Below are 23,573 nucleotides of genomic sequence, written 5' to 3'. Positions count from 1 at the left end.
ATTTGCGTCCGACTTGCTCTGACGTCATGAAAACGTGCGTAACGATGATCTCACGTGAGCGAGGCGGCCGCAGATTTTAGAGCCAGGCTATGCAGAATTGCTCTCCACCGACTGCATGACCCCAGGGCATGATGGGACTTGCGCTGCCGTCATGATCACGTGGGCAACGATAACCTCACGAGAGCGGGGTGGCCGCAGATTTTAGAGCCAGGCGCTGCAGTTGCTCTCCACTGACTGCGTGACCCCAGGGCATAATGGGAAACTTCTTGCTGTCTTCGGATCAAAGACCTGATTGGCTCTTAGGTCGGCTGTTCGAGCCTTGGCCTTTGACGTGTCATGTGTCGCCTGTCAAAGACATCCCCATATATAGGGATGGGTCAAATGCAGAGACAAAATTATCCTTAATTAACAGGATAAATATAGTATAAACAAATTTTAATCCTAATTTTCTGTCTAATTGTAATACTTAACGCTAGATTGTTGGCTATTAGTCTCATTTTGTGCAATAACAATAATAATATATAAGGTTATTTATTTAGCATCTGTAAATAAAGATATTTATTGAGAAAGCCTACATCCTACTTGATGTCAACATTTTTTCAGTCAGAGCACTGGAATGTGTCCATTGATTAATGATTGTGAAGCATCACAAAACGTATTGAAAGAAAAGCACAATTGTCACTGATGGAAACTTGCAGCGTTGCTTTTCCTCCGTGTGTAGCCTGTTTATGTAGCCGTGATGTTTGGACAGTTGGTTCAGGTTTTTTATTTCTTAAATTTACGGTTGTATGATTTAGAAATGACGCTATCTTCACATATATTTATTTATATAAATGTTTAAATGTTTAAACTAAAATATGCCCAATCTTATATCCTCAATTATAATAATAACATAGTTAAATATATGAAAAGACATCCAAACTTAAAGACCAGCAATTTTGGGGTTAAGTGTCTTGCTCAAGGACACATCGACATGCTCCTAGAGGAGCTGGGGATCGAACCGCCGCTCCTCTGATTGAAGGACGGCCCTGCACTCCAGTTAGCCACAGTCGCCCAAGATCGGTTCTAGACTATGGCTGTGTGGCTTATAGGTCGGCGTCTAAAACCTTGTTGGGAAAACTGGATGTAATACAAGCGTCAAGAATATGTAGTGGGGTCTTTAAAACAACATCTGTGCCGGCATTGCAGGTAGAAATGGGGGAAATGCCGTTGGAGTTGAGAAGAATACAGATCATGATGACATATTGGGTCAGTTTACAAAGACATAACAACCACCCAACAATAAGTGCAATTGAGCCATGCTGGGAACATGACAACAGGCCAACACAGAGCTCTGGTTGGGTTGTTCAGAAGAAGGCTAGTGAATTAGGTTATAGCAGTTATTCTCCAGCTGTGGTCCAGCTGTTCCTCTTTGGTTACTGCCTGTTAAAGAAGCCCAGTCGTGTGGCTGTAAGCTCCTGAGGTGCTCCTCCCTCGGAGTAGCCTGGTTGACGCGCTTGCGGTAGGCTATGCTAAACTATCTGTGAGGTGTGGTGCTTTTGACACATCACAGAGACCTTTGTTTGCTGATCGATAGCACATTTATTTTCGTCGTGGAACAATGTACAGAAAGCCACTCTTTCTCACGATGCAGTAAAATGTGTATAGTATCGCGGTCAAAACCTTTTGCCCTTCCGGGGTCAAACACCTGACAAACACAGTGATTTCAGGACCTATATACCCGAGCCCCGGACAGGAATACAGCGCCACCCAATGTACACACAAAGAAGTACAGTTGTATTTATAATACCATTTTTGGCTCTAACACACCGGCCCCTAATTGTTAACCCAGACAGACATAACAATTCAAACAAAATACAACAAAGGAGCCAAAATGTTAAGTTATGACCAAGTGCATTACAGACAAATCAATTTACACTCCCTGTAGCAAAGATAGTTTTGTGACTGGCCTTTCAAGAATGTTAGATTTGGTCTGTAATCTCACCGAACGCACTAGTCCCTTTTTGTCCGTAAAAACTTCCAGAACCTTGCCCAGTGGCCATGAACCACGAGGAGCTGAAGGATCCATGATTACCACGATATCTCCAGCGACCAAACTCCTTTTCCTCTGGTTCCATTTTTGTCTTTCTTGGAGCAAGGGTAAGTACTCCCTCACCCATCTCTTCCAGAAAAGATCTGAGAGGTACTGCACCTGCCTCCATCGTCTTCTTCCATATTGGTCATGAGGCTCGAACACTCCAGGTGGCAAAGCTGGTTTACCCTTCAGGAGAAGTAGATGATTAGGCGTGAGCGGTTCCAGGTCATTGAGATCATCAGAGAGCTTGGTAATTGGACGATCATTCAAAATAGCCTCCGCTTCACAGAACACTGTATGAAGCCCATCATCATCCAAGCTCTGCTGACGTATAACGGAGCTGAGAACCCTTCTCACCAGGCGGATCAACCATTCCCACACCCCACCATGGTGTGAACCTGCTGGTGGGTTAAAACTCCAACGAATTCCAACTTGTGACAGGACTCCCTGAATCCGATCATGATTCAAAGCAGTGAGTGACTCCTTTAGCTCTCTTTCTGCCCCAATGAAGTTGGTACCATTGTCTGACCTCAAGCTCACCACTTGTCCTCTCCTGCTGATAAAGCGCCGTAAAGCATTGATGCATGCGTCTGTTTCCAGTGAAACGGCTACCTCCAAATGAATGGCCCTGCTCGCCATACAGGTAAATATAACACCATATCGCTTACAGGTTGACCTTCCCCTCTTTACTTCAATTGGTCCAAAGTAATCTACCCCCGTGTTGGTGAATGGTGGTAGATCGGGAAGAATTCTCACCGTAGGAAGATCTGCCATCTTTTGTTCCACTGCTCTTCCATTGTAGCGTTTACAAAAGCTGCATTCAGCAATGATCTTTCTGACAGCGGAATTGGCCTTGGTGATCCAAAACCGCTTCCTCACCACAGACAGTGTATGAGTCCTTCCACCATGGCCCAGATTCTGGTGTACATGCTTGAGAATGAGCATGGATACATGTTGGTCCTTGCAAAGGATTAGTGGATGTTTGGCTTCTTCAGGCATTGCTCCTCTGCTCAACCTCCCTCCAACTCTCAAGAGTCCATCCTCCAAAATTGGATCCAACTTATACACGGGACTCAGTCGACTCACGGTTGCTTTCCTGGATGACAGGGCAGAAATCTCCTCACTAAACCTCTCTCGCTGACAGTAGCAAATGATGGCAATCTCTGCTCCCATTAGATCATCCAGTGTCAAGATGTAAATCTTTGGTTTCTCTATGACACCTTGTCGTTTAGCCTGCATCGACCTATCCTGACTGGTGTTCTCCGGATGATTAGCCACAGACGCTTCCAACTGCTTTCTCGAGCGACTCTGTGCCAACAATATGGCCTTTAACCTGAGAAACCAGGCAACTGCTTTCTTGAGCCTGATCCAGTCAGAAAAGTATGCAATGAGTTGATCAGTAGGACTAGACACGTCAAACACACAGATGACATTTGCTGTGGCCTTCTTTCTCACCTCTTGGTCATCCGAGTCCACGGACACTTCCAACACACTTTTAGGCCAGTCTTCCTCCTGCTTCCAAAGAAATGCAGGACCTTCAAGCCACCTGCTATTCTTCAGAAAGTCTGAGACCTTCATTCCCCTCGACGCATCGTCCGCTGGATTGTCCTTGGAACTGACATGTCTCCACTGTGAGGGCTCAGACGTTTCTCTGATGGTCGAGATTCTGTTGGCCACAAACGTGTGAAAGCGCCTGTCCTCATTGTTAAGGTACTTCAACACTGCAGTGCTGTCAGTCCAAAACACTGAATCCTCCAACTGGAAATTCAACTCTGCCTTTAACATCAAGTCCACTCTGACAGCAAGGACGGCTGCTGACAACTCGAGTCGAGGAATAGTTACAGCCTTCAGTGGTGTCACTCTGGCTTTGCCGAGTAAAAAGGTGACCTGGATGCGGTTTTCCTGATTTAATATCCGGATGTATGTTACAGTTCCGTACCCATCTGTGCTGGCATCAGCAAAGTGATGTAGTTGGGCTTGTCTGACCTCTCCAAAATCCACTGACTTAACGCACCTGTCCACGTTGAATGCAGCCAGCAGATCCAAATCCTCCAACCACTTTTTCCATGGGTGTAAGATGTCTTGTGGTAAAGCATCATCCCAGCCACATCCTCTCCTACAGAGTTCTTGCTGCAAAATTTTGGCCAGCAAAGTGACTGGTGCCAGGAACCCCAGAGGATCATACACTGAGCTGGTAACTGACAGCATACCCCGTCTGGTGTGAGACTGTTGTTTTAACTCCATCTTGAATCTGAAAGAGTCAGTCTCCACACACCACTGCAGACCCAGAGCTCTTTCCACTGGAAGTTTGTCTCGGTCCAAATCCAACTCCCTTAAGTCCTTGGCCCTTTGATCCTCTGCAATGGTTTGCAAAACAACACGACTACTGCTGATCCATTTTTCCAAGTTAAAGCCCCCCTTTCGACACAGAGCAATGAGATCTCTTATCATCCGGATAGCTTCTCCTTCAGTAGCTGAGCTCTTCAAACAGTCATCCACGTAGAAATTCTGCTTGACAGATTGTGATACTTCAGTCGCAAACTCAGACTGGTTATCCTCAGCAGTTTTTCTCAATGCATAGCTTGCACAACTGGGTGATGACACAGCCCCAAAGAGGTGTACAGTCATTCTATATTCAACCAGGTCCTTCGTGACATCTCCATCTGGCCACCAGAGAAAACGAAGAAAATCTCTGTCCTCTTCAGCCACCTTCACCTGGTGGAACATGGCTTGAATGTCACCCATGAATGCAACAGGTTCCCGTCTGAAACGAGTAAGGACGCCAAGGAGTGAGCTGGTGAGGTTAGGACCCTGCAAGAGTTCGCTATTCAATGATGCTCCTTGGAACGTGGCTCCACAGTCGAACACCACTCGGAGGGATCCCTTCTTTGGATGGTGGACGCCATGATGGGGAATGTACCACACCTTCCCTTTCTCGCAATGCAGTTCTTGCGGAGGCACTTGCTCTGCATAGGCCTTACTGATGAGCGTATTCATGTACCCTGCATACTCCTGGTGTAAATATTTATTGTTAAGAAATCTTTTTCTCAAACCTTGAATCCTTTGTTTAGCCACAGCAAAGTTATTGGGCAGATAGACCTCTTGGTTCCTGAAGGGCAACTTCAAGCAATATTTCCCATCCTGAAGTACTGATGAGCGCTCCATGGTTTCCAGAAACTTGAGGTCTTCTCTGGACATTTCCTTTTCCTCAGCCTTTTCATTGAATTCGTGGTTGTACTGATTGGTCAGCATTTTTTCCAATTTGCAAACAGTTATCCTGTTCACCGTAGCAGAGGAAGTCTTTGCCCCTAAAGCACCACTGTTTCCATTCAGCGGACCACTAACAACCCATCCTAGCACTGTCCTGATAGCGTACGGGCCATTTCCACAGCTGTTGATGACCTCCCAAGGTTCCAATATCTTGGGAGCATCAGTTCCAATCAAAAGGTCCACGCTTGCCTTTATGCTTGGGATGTGTACTTTTGACAAATACGACCAGGTAGTGAGTTCTTCAGGAGTCACCATGTTATCAGCAGTGACTGGCATGTTTCTCTGGGTTAGAACATCTGGTAAAGTATAAAAATCATCACTGTCCAGACCAGATATCTCCAAACCACTCAAGGTGTACGCTGGAACAACTGCTTCCTGCCCCATTGTCTGTAGCAAGAAGTTGGTTCTTTTGCCTGTAATATTCAGCTTCTGCATTAGATGTTCTGAGCAGAATGTAGCTGAACTACCAGGATCCAGGAAGGCATACGTTTTGATAATGTGATTTCCTTTTGCAGATTTCACCTTTACAGGGAGAATCGATAGAACACAATGGTCCTTACCAGCCCCTGTATGTCCACATGTTTTCAGTGAAGTTGGCTGGTCAGTAGATGGTTCCTTTAACTGTTCCAAAGCTGTTATTTGCCTTTTGATATGAAGCACGGTGGGATGATTTTTACCACAAACTTCGCAAGACAAGCGCCTTTCGCAGTCCCGGCTCATGTGACCAACACACAAGCATGCAAAGCAAGCTCCCTGTTCCTTCAGAAAGTCAATTTTTTCCTTGTGCTTCCTTCCTTTGAACTGTTTGCACTCCTCCAATGGGTGATTATGGGCACAGCACAGGCATCCAGCCTTTTCGGCTTTCCCTGTATCTGATGTTGGTTCCCTAGCTTCCTCAGGCCAGTCCATAGAAGTTACTGTAGTGGCAACAATATTTCCCCTCACTCTGTTGCTGGGCTGGGATTTAAACCTGCCATAAGTCCTTGTCCCAGTAACACTGGTTGATGGGTCCTGTATGTCACCAAACAGAGGGTCAGAAAGAATTCTGACACGACGCTCAATGAATGTGACTAGATCCATGAAGTGAGCTCTGTGGTCAGTTGTCTCTATAATGCCATGAGCTATGGTCCTCCATTGCTCCCTCATTTTGAATGGTAACTTTGATATAATGGCTCTCATGTGTACAGGCATATCCAGTTCTTGCATGTACTGGAGCTCCTCCATGACATTGCAGCAGCCACGCAAGAATAAAGCATAGGCTTGAAGTGCTTTGCCATCCTCAGATTTTATCGTTTGCCATGCCAAAGCCTTTTCCATGTATGCAGCTGCAATTTTATACTGATTTCCAAAGTGTTCCTGGAGAAGTCCCTTAGCCACTGCATAGCCACGCTCCGGAGCCATATGCTGGCAGCTGCGCACCAGTTCTCTTGGCTGTCCTCCTGTAAATTGTTCCAAATAGTATAAACAATCTGCTCTTCCTGCCTTTTTCTCTACTCCTTGTTCAAAGGCTTTGATAAAGGCTCTGTACTGGAGAGGGTCCCCTTCAAATGTGGGAATTTGTCGTGGTGGCAGTGATGATGAATGCTGCTGGTGCACCAGAGCTGCTGTTATGTCATTTTGCCTGTGCATGATGGCAAGTATATCTCCAGGCGGATTTACACTGATTTGATGGTGGTTTGTAGAATACCTTTCTTCCTCTGACTGAGCCTTCGTCAATTGGTACTGAAACTGATGCGTTCCCAGTATATTATTTTCCTGCTGTTGTTCCTTGGGGCTGCATTGATGTTGTGGAGCAGCTTTAACCCATTGCTCAGTTTCCTTTGGTCGCACATCCGTTGATCGTGGGTTATCAGGTGGTAACAGCCATTCTGTCAAGTCGTTTTGTGTCTTTGATTTTCCCTCCGGTTTGTATTCCTTTGCCATAGGGTTTAAGCAGTTGACAGATTCCTTTTTCCTTTTCTCCCGTTCGAAATAGGAAGCCATACCATCTGAGGGTCCTTGAGAACGACTTTTCAGATCAGAGGCCTGATATACTGCCAACATAGCATTGAAAGCAGCTAGTTCGGCTTCCAAATCAAGCTGCTCTCTTTTCCTCCTCAGCTGTTGCTCCTGCTCCTCCAACGCATGTCTTTCTTTTAAAGCTGACGTGCGGGCGATAAGTGCGGCTCTACTTGCCTCCACCTTTATCCGTGCAGAGGACGTGGTACTGGAGTTACCACTTTTATTACTCCTTTGACTTGAACGTTTACTACCAACATTAGAAACACTGTCATTTGGATTAATACCGTCCTCAACATTACCATTTTCATACACAGTACCTTCATTGGATGAAACCCACAGTTTTGTAGCAGCAATACATTCATCATTAGACAGCATTTTTGCTTTAAACCATGTTTCATGTTTTTCCCTCTCATCACACGGTAGTAAACCCAACAGAGATTCATGCATGCATTTTGCTTCATCACACACCTCAATCAATCCTCCAAGAACATTTGATACCTGTGTTTTATCATCCCCAGACAATAAATATTGTATTGATTTTCTTATGGTGGCTGCTTTATTTAGTTTAACTTTTCTACCATTTTGCAACGTTTCTAATTTGTTAGCAAGCGCTTTTGTAGTGAGCTTAACTACACGGGTTTGCGTTTCAACACCACCAGTCATAGTGCTGGGTTTACCCTCAGTTAGCACACCAGTTCCGGTAGTTTCGTCCAACGCCGCCTCGCGGCTCTCCATGATAAATTGTCAAAATGTCAAATGCAAAGTATATTGTTCTTGTCCGCATGCTTCGGCAACCAATGCATTGGGTTTATGCCCAGTTATGTGTGCACACAATGTAAATGGCCATAAACAGAGTAGCGCTACGCATACCTCTCTGTGCATTTGGCGCCGGGCGATGATCCGGTGGTCCGATGCTCCACGGCCGCGTTAGCATTAGCCCCGTAGCTCCGTCCTCCAACCCTTGCCAGAGACCCGAACAGATCCGAGCAGCCCTCGTCGTGCTGGAATACTCCACGGCTGCCGATGTTTTCCACACAAAGTTCCAACGTTGGCAGAGGGTTTTGACTAATGTTAAAGAAGCCCAGTCGTGTGGCTGTAAGCTCCTGAGGTGCTCCTCCCTCGGAGTAGCCTGGTTGACGCGCTTGCGGTAGGCTATGCTAAACTATCTGTGAGGTGTGGTGCTTTTGACACATCACAGAGACCTTTGTTTGCTGATCGATAGCACATTTATTTTCGTCGTGGAACAATGTACAGAAAGCCACTCTTTCTCACGATGCAGTAAAATGTGTATAGTATCGCGGTCAAAACCTTTTGCCCTTCCGGGGTCAAACACCTGACAAACACAGTGATTTCAGGACCTATATACCCGAGCCCCGGACAGGAATACAGCGCCACCCAATGTACACACAAAGAAGTACAGTTGTATTTATAATACCATTTTTGGCTCTAACACTGCCACAGCCTGGAATAGATCTTGGCCTCCTTGAACTGATGAGAGATGAACGTGGGGGAAACTGTAAGATCTTCAAGTCATACATCAGTTACCACAATTAAATACAGATTTATGGATCTAAAGACCCTAAAACTGGTAGAACAGCAGCAGCAGCAGTGATCCCAGAATTCCATTATGAGTGTGGGAAGAGACTGAGTGATGATTTATCTGTGTTTACATGTGAGATGATGGCCATATAGTTATTGCCTTACAGTGGGTAGAGGAGGTCAGGCCAGAGAGTGGTGATTGCATCAGACTCATGTGCAGTGCTAACGAGTTTGACATTTTGCCACTCCAGAAGCAGAGAGGATTTACTGTTTGAAATACTACAATCATTTTTAAGAATCCATCAAATGCGGATAGCGGTTCATTTTGTGTGGGTCCATGTTGGAGTCGATGGCAATGAGAAGGCGGATAAAGCAGCAAAAAGAGCTTTGAAGAGTGGGAGAAATAACGTTAATGTAAATATAAGTAAGTCAGAAGCTAAAGTGGTGATTAAGGGACAAATCAAAAAGATATGTCAGAATGAATGTAATAAAGGGAGTAAAGGAAGATATCTGTTTAAAGAGGAACCATTGGTTGGGAGCAGGATCTAGTGGACGAACTAGAAAAGAGGAGACGATTATGACAAGACTAAGGAATGGCCATACTGGTCTGAACAGTTCCCTCTATGTTATTAGAAAGCATAATAATGGAAAGTGTACATTTTGTGGAGAAGAAGAAACCGTGGACCATGTTTATTGTCCTGTCAGAGGTACGAGTCAGCGAGATAAGTTTTGAAAAAGGGTCTAAGAGAGATTGGAGAGGAAAGCTTTAGTGACAAATGTTGGAAACGTTTTCTGGAATATTTAGAGTCAACAACACTAATGAATAGAATTTGAGAAAGAAATGTATTATTATTTATTTTTTCTATTTTATTATTTTATTTTTTCTATATGTGTATATATATATATTTATTTATTTATACACATATCTTTATTTATTTACACACATATGTATATGTATGTGTGTGTATATATGTATATGTATTTCTTTTCGTTTGGTTGTCGTATTAGAGTCCTTAGTCCACTCCAGATTAGTGGGAGGCGGTAATGCACCTGAAAGCTTATGGAGCTAAATCCAGGTCAAATGTTTTGTTCATTTGAAAAACAAATTTGAACCTGAACATTGAAAAATACAGCAATGTATTCAAAATAAAAAATAAGTGAATGAAAAGTTTTTTTGGGTTGAATATAATTTTGATTCAGTTCTGGAATTTTTTCGAATACATTTTTTTTTTCAGTTTTCACTTTCATATATATTTTGATATTTGAGTTCTTATATTTTTCAGTTTCAGATTTTATATTTTCAGATTCAAATCTTTTTTTTTCGGTTTCAAATCTTTTTTTCACTTTCAGTTTTTTTTTTTCAGTTCAGATCGTTTTTTTCAGTTCAGACTTTTGACCCTGATCTAACGTGGGGGGCGTGGTATCAACTGAGAGGGGCGTGTCATCATGAGTGACAGCATAACAACGAGGGCTGAGGAGTTCCTCAACCTTCAGGTAACGTGGGCACCGCGAGAATTATGATTCAACACTTTCTATACACCATATTCACGTGATTGGAAGTAAAAAAAAATACGCTAGTGCCAAAATTCTGTTTAGCAAGCTGTTTTAGCCTCTACTTGGGACGAATAACAGTAAAAGAGCAATAAACTATGCCATATTGGGCCGTTCAACTACCACACTTTAATATCTGACGTTTCTCACTTCCACACACAACTGTGAACGCAGCGTACCGCCTGCTGGCGCCAGCGCGCAGGTAAGAAATCGACTTTATTTTTTTATAGATACTAGAAATTATCCTAAATATTATAATGATGATTGTAAGATAGCATCATACATAAAGGGAGAAGATTTATTTAAGTGGGGATTTCGCCAAAGCTAGAAATTAAGCAACTAGCTTAATGCTATTAGCTAGTGTTTGTGAATTTTTCCCTCCTTACACTGACGAGCTCAAGTCCTTCAATGTGTGTTGTCTTTCGTAACAGAATGTCGACTATAATTCGACAGTGGCTGCAGCTGCACAGAGCCTTATAAATGTGCTCGCACAGAACCTCTCTCAGGGACAGCAAGAGCAAGGAAGAACGCAGCAAGAGCCATCGTCTTCTGTAGTACAGGACATGGCCAGGTTTTAGTTTTTATGGAATTTCATTTTTCATGTTCATTTAATGGTAGTTTGACTAGTTCATATGTATATTCATCATATTTTAATCTAATTGTTTTTTTTAATCATGTAGATCTTTCCCTGGGTTTTCCACAAGAAAAAGTAACCGTGGAAAGCGAATGATGCAGAGTCTAAAGACCTGTGGCACAGCATCCACAAAGACCTGGAGGCCTTTTAGTTTCTATGCATACAGTTGTGTGAAAAAGTGTTTGCCCCCTTCCTGATTTCTTTGCATGTTTGTCACACTTAAATGTTTCAGATCATCAAACAAATTTAAATATTAGACAAAGATAACACAAGTAAACACAAAATGCAGTTTTTAAATGAAGGTTTTTATTATTAAGGGGAAAAACAAATCCAAATCTACATGGCCCTGTGTGAAAATGTGATTGCCCCCCCTGTTAAAACATAAATTAACTGTGGTTTATCACATCTTTGGAAAGCTGAGTTCAATTTCTCTAGCCACACCCAGGCCTGATTACTGCCACACCTGTTCTCAATCAAGAAATCACTTAAATAGGACCTGCCTGACAAAGTGAGGTAGACCAAAAGATCCTCAAAAGCTAGACATCATGCTGCGATCCAAAGAAATTCAGGAACAAATGAGAAACAAAGTAATTGAGATCTATCAGTCTGGAAAAGGTTACAAAGCCATTTCTAAAGCTTTGGGACTCCAGCGAACCACAGTGAGAGCCATTATCCACAAATGGCGAAAACATGGAACAGTGGTGAACCTTCCCAGGAGTGGCCGGCCGACCAAAATTACCCCAAGAGCGCAGCGACGACTCATCCAAGAGGTCACAAAAGACCCCAGAACAACATCCAAAGAACTGCAGGCCTCACTTGCCTCAATTAAGGTCAGTGTTCATGACTCCACCATAAGAAAGAGACTGGGCAAAAATGGCCTGCATGGCAGAGTTCCAAGACGAAAACCACTGCTGAGGAAAAAGAACATAAAGGCTCGTCTCAGTTTTGCCAGAAAACATCTTGATGATCCCCAAGACTTTTGGGAAAATACTCTGTGGACTGACGAGACAAAAGTTGAACTTTTTGGAAGGTGTATGTCCCATTACATCTGGCGTAAAAGTAACACGGCATTTCAGAAAAGGAACATCATACCAACAGTAAAATATGGTGGTGGTAGTGTGATGGTCTGGGGCTGTTTTGCTGCTTCAGGACCTGGAAGACTTGCTGTGGTAAATGGAACCATGAATTCTGCTGTCTACCAAAAAATCCTGAAGGAGAATGTCCGGCCATCTGTTCGTGACCTCAAGCTGAAGATGATTGAGATGCTGTGGCATGACCTTAAAAAGGCGGTTCATGCTCGAAAACCCTCCAATGTGGCTGAATTACAACAATTCTGCAAAGATGAGTGGGCCAAAATTCCTCTACAGCGCTGTAAAAGACTCATTGCCAGTTATCGCAAACGCTTGATTGCAGTTGTTGCTGCTAAGGGTGGCCCAACCAGTTATTAGGTTTAGGGGGCAATCACTTTTTCACACAGGGCCATGTAGGTTTGGATTTTTTTTCCCCCTTAATAATAAAAACCTTCATTTAAAAACTGCATTTTGTGTTTACTTGTGTTATCTTTGTCTAATATTTAAATTTGTTTGATGATCTGAAACATTTAAGTGTGACAAACTTGACTGTTGAACATTAATGCAGATGTGACGCACACAAAATGTATGGTCACATTTTTGTTATTAGATTCATATTTGAACGAATTTCTGTGATTTGCCTATCATAATTAAACTTCCTTTAGAAGTGTATTTTTATCTATGCCCAGTAGGTGGCAGTGGAGCGCTGTCGATCTGCCTCGCGACCAGAGATTTGTAGGTGCGCGTTCAGCGTCTTCTCATAGCTTGAGAGGACACTGAAGCGAGAAGCCACAGCGTTTGCCTGTTTCATTTATTTCCTGTTTTTCTCAGGCACAAAATCTGTGATCAGGCCCATTCATGCTGGGACCTGTAACACAGAGACAACCCCAACCTCCTCTGAAGAGTTTGACCTTGCCCAGGCAGGACTTGGAAAAAGACATCTCAACATGTCCAGGGATATGGGCCGTGAAGAGGTATTGCATAAAGAAAACATACTAGTTACAAATTGCACAATTGTTTATATTTGAAACATGCAACTTCATCCTAGTGTTTGGCTTTTCTTCAATATTTTTCTTTTTCTTTTTCACAATATTTATTTTGGCTGAGCAAAGCCATTATCACAATAAGCATACATATAGATTGTGATGGAAGAAGTAATCTTTGACTTAAGTAAAAGTAGCTATACCACTGTAAAAAAACTTTGTTTCAAGTAAATGTCCTGCATTCAAAACCTTAATTATGTCAAAGCACAAAAGTATTAGCATCAAAATATAGCAAAAGTATAATTAGTCATTTTGAAGAATGGCCCATTTCAGTATCATATATATATATATATATATATATATATATATATATATATATATATATATCTCATATTATTGGACTATAATTATTGATGCATTAATGTTGATCACTTTAATGTTGCGGCTGTTGAAGGTGGAACTAATTTTAGTAATATGTATTAATAATCTAAATCTGCAAAGTAACCAGTAACTAAAGCTCTCAATGAATGTTGTGGAGTAAAACATACAAGATTTCCCTCTGAAATAGTTGAGTAGAAGTATAAAGTAGCATGGAATGCAAATACTGAAGTAAAGTACAAGTACTTTTAAATAGTACTTAAGTAAAGTTAGTAAATTAAATTAGTTACACTCCACAACTGCATATACATTATACATACAAATGATACATTTTTTCCTAAACCTGTAGTTCTTAATGAGAACTTTTACAAAGGCCAATCTATATCTCCATTCTATGTAGAAAGACTTAATGTTAACACAGAATGCCATTTATAACCATTGTGCTTGGCCGAAATAGTGGAATATCTCCAAACCTCAGGAAATAACACACATTTGATTACATTTGTTTTGGATCAGCTGTTCTTCTGTGACCGAGAGTGCCTCTGTTTATTTCACTTCTTTAAATTAAAGACCTGCATTGCAATAAAAAAGGAAAACTACATTTTAAACTGTCACATAACTTTTTTTTTATTTTTCTTCTCTTTGCTTCATAGCTGAAGATCATGAAGAGGACGAAGACAGCCCACGGTCCATCACACCTGCAAGGTTTCTGCAGTGGATCACGGGCCAAGGTCACATCCCACTTCTCCCATCCGAGAAGAAGGATTTTGCTGTGATGCTCGGATTTAACCACGACTGCAGTGCAGACTTTGGGCATCACAGCATCTGTTACCGTCTCAGCATGTACAGAGACAATTGCACTACCCGTACGACATATGAGGGCATATGTCGAGTTCAAAAAGGTTATGATGGAGGCTTTTCATCTCGGGCAGGAATTTCACAATGTGTAGACAATTCTCTCTCGTTCAGTCTGATGCAGTACTGCAGAGCACTTTAAATCAGTATCACTGCTGGATTTGTATTCTTCTCTCAAAGAGGAGAACTTTCCACACATGAGGAGGCATGCTCAGAAGATGTTGGTTCTCTTTGGATCTACCTACATCTGTGAACAAACATTATCTGTGATGAAGTTGAACAAATCCAGATCCAGATCCTCTCTCACTGACATCACCTGTCAGCTGTCCTTCACATCTCACCTCACACATTCAGCCTGACTTCAGTCACTCGTTCAAGCTCAACAAAGACTAGATTTTTCGCACTGAACTGAAAAACAGAAAGAGGTAATTGTATAGTAATAGTTATAAAAGTACTAATTTTGCAAAAACATGATCCCCGTCAGTGTTCTACTATTATATATGGATATTACAAATGTATATGTTGTTTGGATCATTATTCCTGCTGCAGATGTTTTAGGTGGAGCTCATTTTAACTCCTTTATACTCTGTTGTTCAGTTTGGGTAGTTTGGAAAGGTTTGAAAAATGATAATGTGCAAAGTAACTAGTAACTAAAGCTGCCAGACAAATGTAGTGGAGTAAAAAGTACAATATTTCCCTCTGAGATGTGGTGGAGTAGAAGTACAAAGTTAAATAAAATATGAATACTAAAGTAAAGTACCTTGAATTTGTACATAAGTATAGTACTTAAGCAAATATACTTAGTTACATTCCACCACTGATCATAACATTTACTCTTACCACTCACAGCTCATCAAAACCAAACAACTTACTGCTTTTTATAAAGAGGTGGAATAATATAGAGCAGGATTGAGTTCAGTCTATTGGTCCGGCCCTCCACAACAGTCCCTCTTTCTCATGTGGCCCCTTGGGAAAAATAATTGCCCACCCCTGGTCTACAAGGTGCAATGCTTAAAAAATAATAGACATATCACAAAAATATTCAATAACTTCATTCTTATGCTGCGGAGTGTGACCAAAAACACTTCACACATCAATGGTCTCTTAAACTAAAAAAGGTAACCCTTATTACAATGGTCATATACATACAGGTGCATGCATGAAATGTGTCCTCTGCATTTAAACCCACCATATGGCTTCAGGAGCAGTGGGCTGCTGTAAAGCAGACCAAGGAGGAACTTGGGGTCTAGTATTTCACTAATGGACAGCAAGACATACAATTAGTAGTAGCCGAGGATCAAACCACCAACCTCGAGTTAAAAGGAAAATGCTCTCTTGCATAAGCAAATTTTCACAAATTTGTTGCGTATAACCAGGAGAAGACCATTGATGTAGTGAGTTTGGTCACACTACACTGCATGTCAAATGAAGTTATTGAATATTTCTGCACTATGTCTATGTCCTTGTGCACTCACTCTCACAGCCGGCTGCACATAGCAACCGATATTATTTGTCCAGCTCGGAGGACGGCTCGTTTTGATGAAAATGAGGATGTAGATCGTTGTCTACCTCAGAACGGTTGCAAAATGGCATCGTTTGTGTTTTAACGTTTCGCTCACAAGTTATTGATCTGGAAAGTCTGAATCTGTGAATATCTTCTGACCTTTACCGAACTAGGCTATCTTATCTTATCTTATTTAATTATTACGAGTTCTTATCTTGTAATTACAAGATAGTAACTCATAATGACGAGATAAGGTGTTTATATATTGTCTTTTTTGGATGCAAAGCGCTTCTATAATTTAGAAAGGTTATTTTCTTCATCTTGAAGAACTTGATCTTATTCTGAGTGAAAGATTAAAACCCGAGATACCACATTGTTATGGCTGCACCTTCACATCGAATGATAATATCAACGTGTTGTGAAACCTTTGAACGCATCTGTATGTTTTGTGACCTGTCGGCCTTCACTTTCGTTTCCTGGGATTGAAAACCTACAGCCACATCTGATCAGACTGAAACATAACTCATCAACTTTGGTCACTCAATTTTCTCTGATGAGTTATGAGTTACTGTTTTGTAATTACAAGAAAATAACTCATACACAATGACAAATGACAAGATATTTTGATTAATAATGACAATTGAGTAAAGGAAGTCGAGAGCTGTAAACAGAGACAGCTCGCCTTCAAAGTAAAAGTTGCGTGTTTTCAAACATCTTTGCTCCAGCGATCAATTTAAGGAGAGTGTTGGAGCTATTTATTTGATATTGAATTTTGTTATTTCATTTAGAGAGCTTTATAATATTTGTTCAGAGAGCTTAGAACAAATATTATCAATAATGAACATAATATATAACTGTTACAAAGTCATATTTCTGCCACTCTTCCACAATTGAAGGTGAATAAACTGCAGATGAGCGGAAACACTGAATTATATGTATGTAATGATTCATTATATTATCAACTTATTTATTTAAATAAATGCTTCTTAAACTATTTGGGTGAATATTTCAGGCTGTAGTGTTGAGACTTGTGATGAGAAAGAGTTGATTTATGTTGAACTTTGACTTTATAGCTGGCTCTGTTGTCATGACAATGACGCCACGAAGCTATCCCATGTAAAATCCTTCAAGCTTATTTACTGTTTGTACTTTTAACTATTCTACAATAAAATAAAATGAATGAATAATAAAAATAATTTTGCAGGATCATCCTCTGGGCTTGAACATCGTGACTTTCCACAGCATAAATATCACTCCTTGTAGAACATTGTCTGTGCCAACCCTTATTTTAATAAAACAAAATTTCACTCTTCAATTTTCTTTACATTTATGAAATTACAAACATTTTCTACTTGTGTCTGCTGCCCGTTGGCATCATGGTAGCATGGATTTCACGCCAGCCAATCAGTTCCTTCCATCAAAAAAAACTTTATTTCAGACTCTTTTGCCGTCTATCATTAAGTAGTACTAATCAATATTATTGCAGTGTCCTCATTAAATTACATTTACATATGTTGAGGGCTGAGTAAGTCTACGACTACTATTATTTACTCAACCCTCAATAATATATTGTAGTATGAAGAAACAAAATTTAACAGCACCACAAACATCCTCCAAAATGACAAACAGTTGAATCAACACCTCTCTTTAGAAGGGAGGATTTATTGGAGGACTGTTGTATTATACTGCATTAGTTGTAGCTCAGTGTACCTAATTTAATTTAATATCCACCTGTGTGTTGTACGTCCAGTCACATTCACACAGTGTAACCCGTCAGCTCTGGAGAATCTCTACACACCTCAGTGTCAACTTTCTCTGGGCTCAGCATCATCCTGCAGTGATTAACACGCAGCAGAGACACTGCTCACTGCTACATACTGTCTCTGCTATGCATTGAACATGCAGGTTTACACTGGAAAGCCGATTGGAGGAGCCCCACTGAAGAATCAGGGCATGAGGGTTGTGCTCAACATGGCAGAGGGTATCAGGGGGCACAACATTACCTGTGACAAGTTTTTCACATCCTACAACCTGGGTCAGGAACTTCTAAAGAAAAAGCTCACCATGGTCGGGACTGTCCGATAAAACAGATCTGAGCTCCCTGCCGAACTGTTGGAGATCAAGAACAGGGCTCCCCAGTCGTCCAAGTTTGTCTTCACAGACACCACAGCCCTAGTGTCTTACTGCCCCAAAAAGGGAAAGAATGTTGTGCTCATGAGCACTCTCCATAGAAATGCAGAAATCAGCACCAGAGAGGACAAGAAACCAAGCATGATTCTAGATTACAATGCCACAAAAGGGGGGGGGGGGGGGGGGGGGGTGGATAATTTGGACAAAGTAACGGGGTCCTACAGCACCAAGAGAATGACTGGCCTTTAGTCATCTTTTATAATATAATTGATGTATCGGCCTACAATGCATTCGTCATCTGGACGGAGATTTTTCCTCAGTGGAACGTGTCGAAGCTGTACAAGAGGCGCATCTTTCTCGAGGAACTTGGGAAGGCACTCGTGGTGCCGCACATACAACGGAGACAGCACATACCGAGGACCCCAGTCGCTGCAGCCACAGTGAGGGAGATCCGGGAGAGAAGTGCACCCAGTACACTAGTGTCTGAAGTAAGTAATTGTGTGTGTGCATGCATGTGTGCGTTTCAGGGGATCAGGAGAAAGACATAGTAAAGTAATCATTATCTTTATCTTTCTAGGTTGCTGCTGGGTGAAAGAGGAAGAGGAAGAGGTGCCAGGTCTGCCAGCCATCTGATGACATCAAGACGAGCACAACATGTGCGACATGTGCAAAATGTATTTGCACAAAGCACACCGTGACGACATGTCACTCGTGTGCTGTGTAGACACAGATACACAGACAAATGCATGCAAACACACACACACACCTCGTTCATTGTGCTCATCTCTTGTTCATTTTTGTAAATGTCTGTTTCTTAACACTATAAATAAACATAAATAAAGTTTACTTTCAATACAAATCCTTATGACTCATTTGGCTTGATTTTGAGTGAGCGGGTCAATATGACCCTGAACATCAGAGGTGTCTCATCTCTATTTATCTACATCACCCCATGAAAAAAAGAAAGTTTCAAAATGTAAAAAAGATTTCGAAAAAAATACATGTTATGGTAGACTAATGCAATTTATATCTAGGTTTTTCCAATGTACCTAAAAAATAGTTTGAACATGTATTTTTTAAGAAAACGAGTGAGTTATCCGAATTGAACTGTGATCTATGGAGGGGTGAATAACTCCATTCCACTAAATACTGATTGAATTGTTAGTAATGGTGTTGGTGATGAGGTAGAAACTATAGTTATTAGGATTTTTTGGTTTCTGACAACTTTTGGATGATTAAACATGCACCGGGTCACATTGACCTGGGAACATCATTGCTGTACCTAAAAAACGAACATAACAGGAGGGTTCTCTTCAAGGAACAGTGTGTAACATTTAGGGGGATTAGTTGGCAGAAAAGGAATATATTATGCAAAACTCTAGTGTATAATGACCTGAAACTAATAATCGTTGTGTTTTATTTAGCTTAGAAAAAGCCATTCATATCTAATTAGGGAGCGGGTCCTTTTCCACGGAGTCCGCCATGTTGCACCGCCATGTTTCTACAGCAGCCCAGAACGGACACTGGCTCTGGTGAGAGACGTTTGTGTTTTTGCATTACCTAAAAGGTAGGGATGGCTACTGAGACTCGGTATTAAACGTGCCCCGGATTATTAAAAATCGGAGTATTGATAAACTCTGACGTTACTGGTGCTTTTTATTAGTACTTTTTAATGGTTAGGTGTAATTTAAAATCACGCTGAAGTGAGCATTTCCACTACTTTCTCTGTGGGGCTGAGCTCCTCCAACTACACATAGACACAAACACACATGATGCATCAGTGAGCAGAGAGGCGGGACGGTGGTCCCTGAACCAGGTGAAGTGAAGAATACTTGATTTGACGGCAACTTCGCTTGTTACTGCAAAAAAAACATTTGCAAGTAAAAGCCAATAATTTATCAATACATCTGTTCCACAACCACTAACATGTAAACAAAACCTAATTCAATTGGCCGCTCTCATCCACTATACCCTAACTCGTTATGTTTACACAAACACAGCACATGCAATCGTCCAAAACCTTTTTTTTTTTTTACAAACAAGCTAAAGTGAAGGCTGTCTGTCTGAAGTTTACTGTTTATCTTAGTTTGTTCTTGTAAACTTCTCTACTGGCTGAGACAAAGCAGAGAGGAGGACAGAGGACAGGAGGAAAGACTGATACTATCTAATGTCTGTGTTCCTCATTATTATTATTATTTATAAACTTTACTCAGGAGGTTTCCAGTGAAATATTAATGACTTTATAAAGTGACTTTGCTGTTGTAAACATTACTGTTATAATTAATTTCTAATCCTGTTCTGAATTTATTTGTATTTAAAATTCTATATATGCTTTAAAATGCAATCATTTGTCATGAAAAAGAACAGAGTATTGTTGTGGAATATTTCTTATGACTAGTCGGGAGAAGAAAGTGAAGGTTTGTTATCAATATAAAATAAACAGAGTCTTGATGAACGATCAAAGTTTGTAAAGTCAATTTATTTGCTTGCAAGCAAAGAGAACAGTCTCACAGACACATTGCAGTCATCTGTAAGAGTGCTCTGGCTAAACAGTCACAATGCATGGACATTTATGCTCAGACAGCTTCCTGTTATCTGCTTAGCTAACAAGAATACACAAAGAACACAATAAAAGGCAGGTCATCCTTCGAGCCTTAGTATACTTCATTTAAGACAGTCAGGAAGGCGCTTTATCTCCTGTTTGCAAATCCCTTTGTTCACAGTTTGCCTTACAATAAACAGTTTAAACTCACAGCAGATGCTTCCTTAGAGGCCACTGTGACATTGTTACAATGACTATTGCAGAGACAGAATAGACATTTTTTACCCTCACACATCATATATGCATGCAAAGGTTTTTAAAGCTTTTGTCTTCCAATAACTACCAAACTGAAAAAAACTTGCAGACACCTGCCTTTATAAAGGATACAGCTCAATTAATAAGTATTCTCAGATTTTATTTTTAGGTAATGCAATGAATTTATTTTTCCAGATTTAGGACCAGTGTTGTAAAGAAACCACTATGGCTCTTGCAGGTCTTCCAGAAACTCCTCTATTTCTCTCCACATTCGGTTCCTGCATTTATTTTTAATCTTCTCCAGAACTTTGATGCTGGTCCTACGATCGTAGGATTGGTGCGGTATCTCTGCCGCCTTCATGTGATATTTTAGTGACTTATTTTTATCCCGTCGATCGTAGTTTAAATATTTTGCGTAGTGGTTGTAAAGGAGCTGTTTTTCGGCAGGTTCCAGATCAATTTTTAGCAGTTCCTGGAACATCTGCTCAGCTTTAGCCTGGCCGTGATTGGACTTTGCGTGTATAGTTGCGAGGTCTACTTTCTTCACAAATGAAGAATGAGGGTAACGAGAAACCACCTCCTCATGGAGACTGATTGCTCTGTCTATCATGGTTTGTTTGTTGCTGAAACGAATGATTTTCCATTTGTAAGTGAGTGCGGCACGTTTCATCAGATAACGCTCATCTGGATGTTGTTCCAGAGCTTTCTCTGCGAAATCAATGGCCTCAGTAAAATATTTAAGGTGTCTGTAAACATTTAGTATTGCTTTCATACCATTGTAGCTGCTGACAGGATTTCTCAAAACCTTTTCGGCTAACTCACGTGCTTCATCCTCAACTCTTTCTTCTTTCTTTGCACGTTGCTCAAGGTAGTAAGCAGCAAGGTACAAGTTCTCTGGATCCTGTTCCTTGGCGACTCTCATTTTCTCAAAGATGTCAGCCTCCAGCACTGTGTCGCTGTCATCAAAAGCACTCGCTAACTCCATGACGTGACTGGTGTTCCACTCCACCATGTCCGGCTGCATCCTGATGGCTTTCTGGAAGTAATCTGAAACCAGCTTTCTGTCTGTGCTGAACTTCATCAGGGTCCAGGCTTTTTCAGCGTAGATCTCTGCATGGAGCTCGTCCTGCGATGGAGATGGGTATTTCTTCATCAGGGCTTCAACCTTGGACAGGTAAGCCTCGCTCTCTGCTTGGTCTCCCAGGTGGTGGTGCAGCCAAGCCAGGTTCCCGTAGTTCACCACTAACCAGGGACCATCATCTGCATTTCTCATCTGGCGGAAGGCCTCTGCAGCCTTGTTGAAGAAACTCTGTGCGTCTTCGGGGAAGTCCAGCTTGTACTGAATGAACCCCCTCAGGTTGTAAATGTGACCCAGCCAGCTGTTTCCCTCCTCCGTGCCGATGTCCACCAGCTTGTCCCTTTGATATAAAAGTTTGGTCTTGCTGGGGTCCAGATCCCAGGTAAAGTGGCACTGCAGGGCCTCCAGTTTTGAGAGCAGTGTTGTTTGACTCTGAGCAGCACTGATGGGGAATAAAAATGACAAATATTAAAACACATCACTAGGTTAATATATGCTCGGAGGCGTGCTATGTTTGGATAATCATTGTTCATTTCATGTTGAGGAAGGGAGGAAGATAGAAATAGAGTAAGGAGCATTGAATCTGTTAGCTGCTTCCTTGATCTGGACACAACATTTCACTACACTACTGTGTATGGTTGTGTATGGTGGTTTGATTTGAAAGGCAGCAAAAAAAAAAGTAAGGGAGGATCGGAGGGGGGAATGAAAAATAGAGTAGAGCGCATTGAATGGTCAGAAAGGAAATAAGGAAGGAGCAATAAAAGAAGATGAAAGAAGTATGAGAGGAGGAAGAAAAAATATGGACCAACAAATGGCTGCATAGAAAAAGTAAGGTAGGAAGAGGAAAGTAGGTAAAGAAGGAAGTGAAAGAGAAACAGAAGAGGACAAAGGAAGGCAAATGAGTGGAAGTAGAGGAAATGGGACAATGGAGGAAAAGAATGGATAAGAAAAGACGTATAAGAACGGACAAAATATAAAACCATGGAGGACAAGAAGAAACAAAGGCCGGAAAAAATACAAAGGTAAACGAAGTATGCAATGAATACATCAATCAGTAATGAAAGGTAGGATAGCGTCTGTGAGGAAGGAAGAAACAGAGTGAGGCAGGAGGAGGAAAAAAAGGGGGGGGGGTCAGAAGGACAGAAGGGAGAAAGAAAAGATGGCAGAAAGACGTAAGGAAGGAGGAGGCAAGGAATAAAGGTGAAGAAATGGTGTGAGCCACAGAGGAGAACAAGGAAGAAAAAAATAGATAATAAAATAATTCAACAACAACATTGCACATTTGTCCACCAGAATTATATTCCTGGAAGTGTTGGATGAAACTTCAAGAAAACTGATCAGTAATAATTGTTAATAAAAAGGGTTTCTAAATCCCTGTGGCACTGACTGAAAGGCAAGACTGAAGAAACACAGGAGTGATAATAGTAGTAGCCTAAAGACAGAAAGGAGGGAATGAAGGAAGGAGGTACAAAGATCTGACTGAACAACAGTGTTTGAATACATCATCAATGACTTGAAGGATCCATAATGTTAATATTATTTGGCTGTAGGACACAATGATAAGATATTAAATAAATCACAATGATACTGATTATTTACTCCAACAATGATATGAAATGCAGAAACAGCTACTCACCTCATCATTTAGCTGTTTCCTCAACTCTGTAACTTCTCTAAGTTAGTGTGGCTGGTTTTGGCTCTTGATGCTG

At 41.3% G+C, this 23,573-nt stretch overlaps 1 protein-coding gene and 2 long non-coding RNA genes across 3 annotated transcripts; 2 read left to right on the top strand and 1 right to left on the bottom strand.

Annotated features, from left to right (window-relative positions):
- Positions 1-8,796: 8,796 nt before the first annotated feature.
- Positions 8,797-11,224, top strand: LOC142939348 (uncharacterized). The gene is made up of 3 exons (XR_012949961.1): positions 8,797-10,637; positions 10,867-11,006; positions 11,116-11,224. It is a non-coding gene; the product is annotated as an uncharacterized LOC142939348 (long non-coding RNA).
- A 1,551-nt stretch (positions 11,225-12,775) lies between these two features.
- LOC142939329 (uncharacterized) lies at positions 12,776-17,174 on the top strand. Its single transcript, XR_012949955.1, has 2 exons — positions 12,776-13,113; positions 14,154-17,174. It is a non-coding gene; the product is annotated as an uncharacterized LOC142939329 (long non-coding RNA).
- Positions 17,175-20,449: 3,275 nt separating this feature from the next.
- Positions 20,450-23,573, bottom strand: LOC142939326 (protein IFIT1 homolog B-like). The gene is made up of 2 exons (XM_076082608.1): positions 23,501-23,573; positions 20,450-22,306 (listed from the first exon to the last, which is right to left on the bottom strand). The coding sequence occupies exons 1-2, from the start codon at positions 23,506-23,508 to the stop codon at positions 21,010-21,012; spliced, it is 1,305 nt and encodes a 434-aa protein (XP_075938723.1). The 5' UTR covers positions 23,509-23,573; the 3' UTR covers positions 20,450-21,009.

This window comes from Anarhichas minor, unplaced genomic scaffold (genome assembly GCF_050575085.1).
Source record: "Anarhichas minor isolate MPS153535 unplaced genomic scaffold, ASM5057508v1 ptg000096l, whole genome shotgun sequence".
Lineage (NCBI taxonomy): Eukaryota > Metazoa > Chordata > Actinopteri > Perciformes > Anarhichadidae > Anarhichas > Anarhichas minor.
Note: the sequence above shows the minus strand (reverse complement) of the source record. Positions and strands in the feature narration are given on the sequence as shown.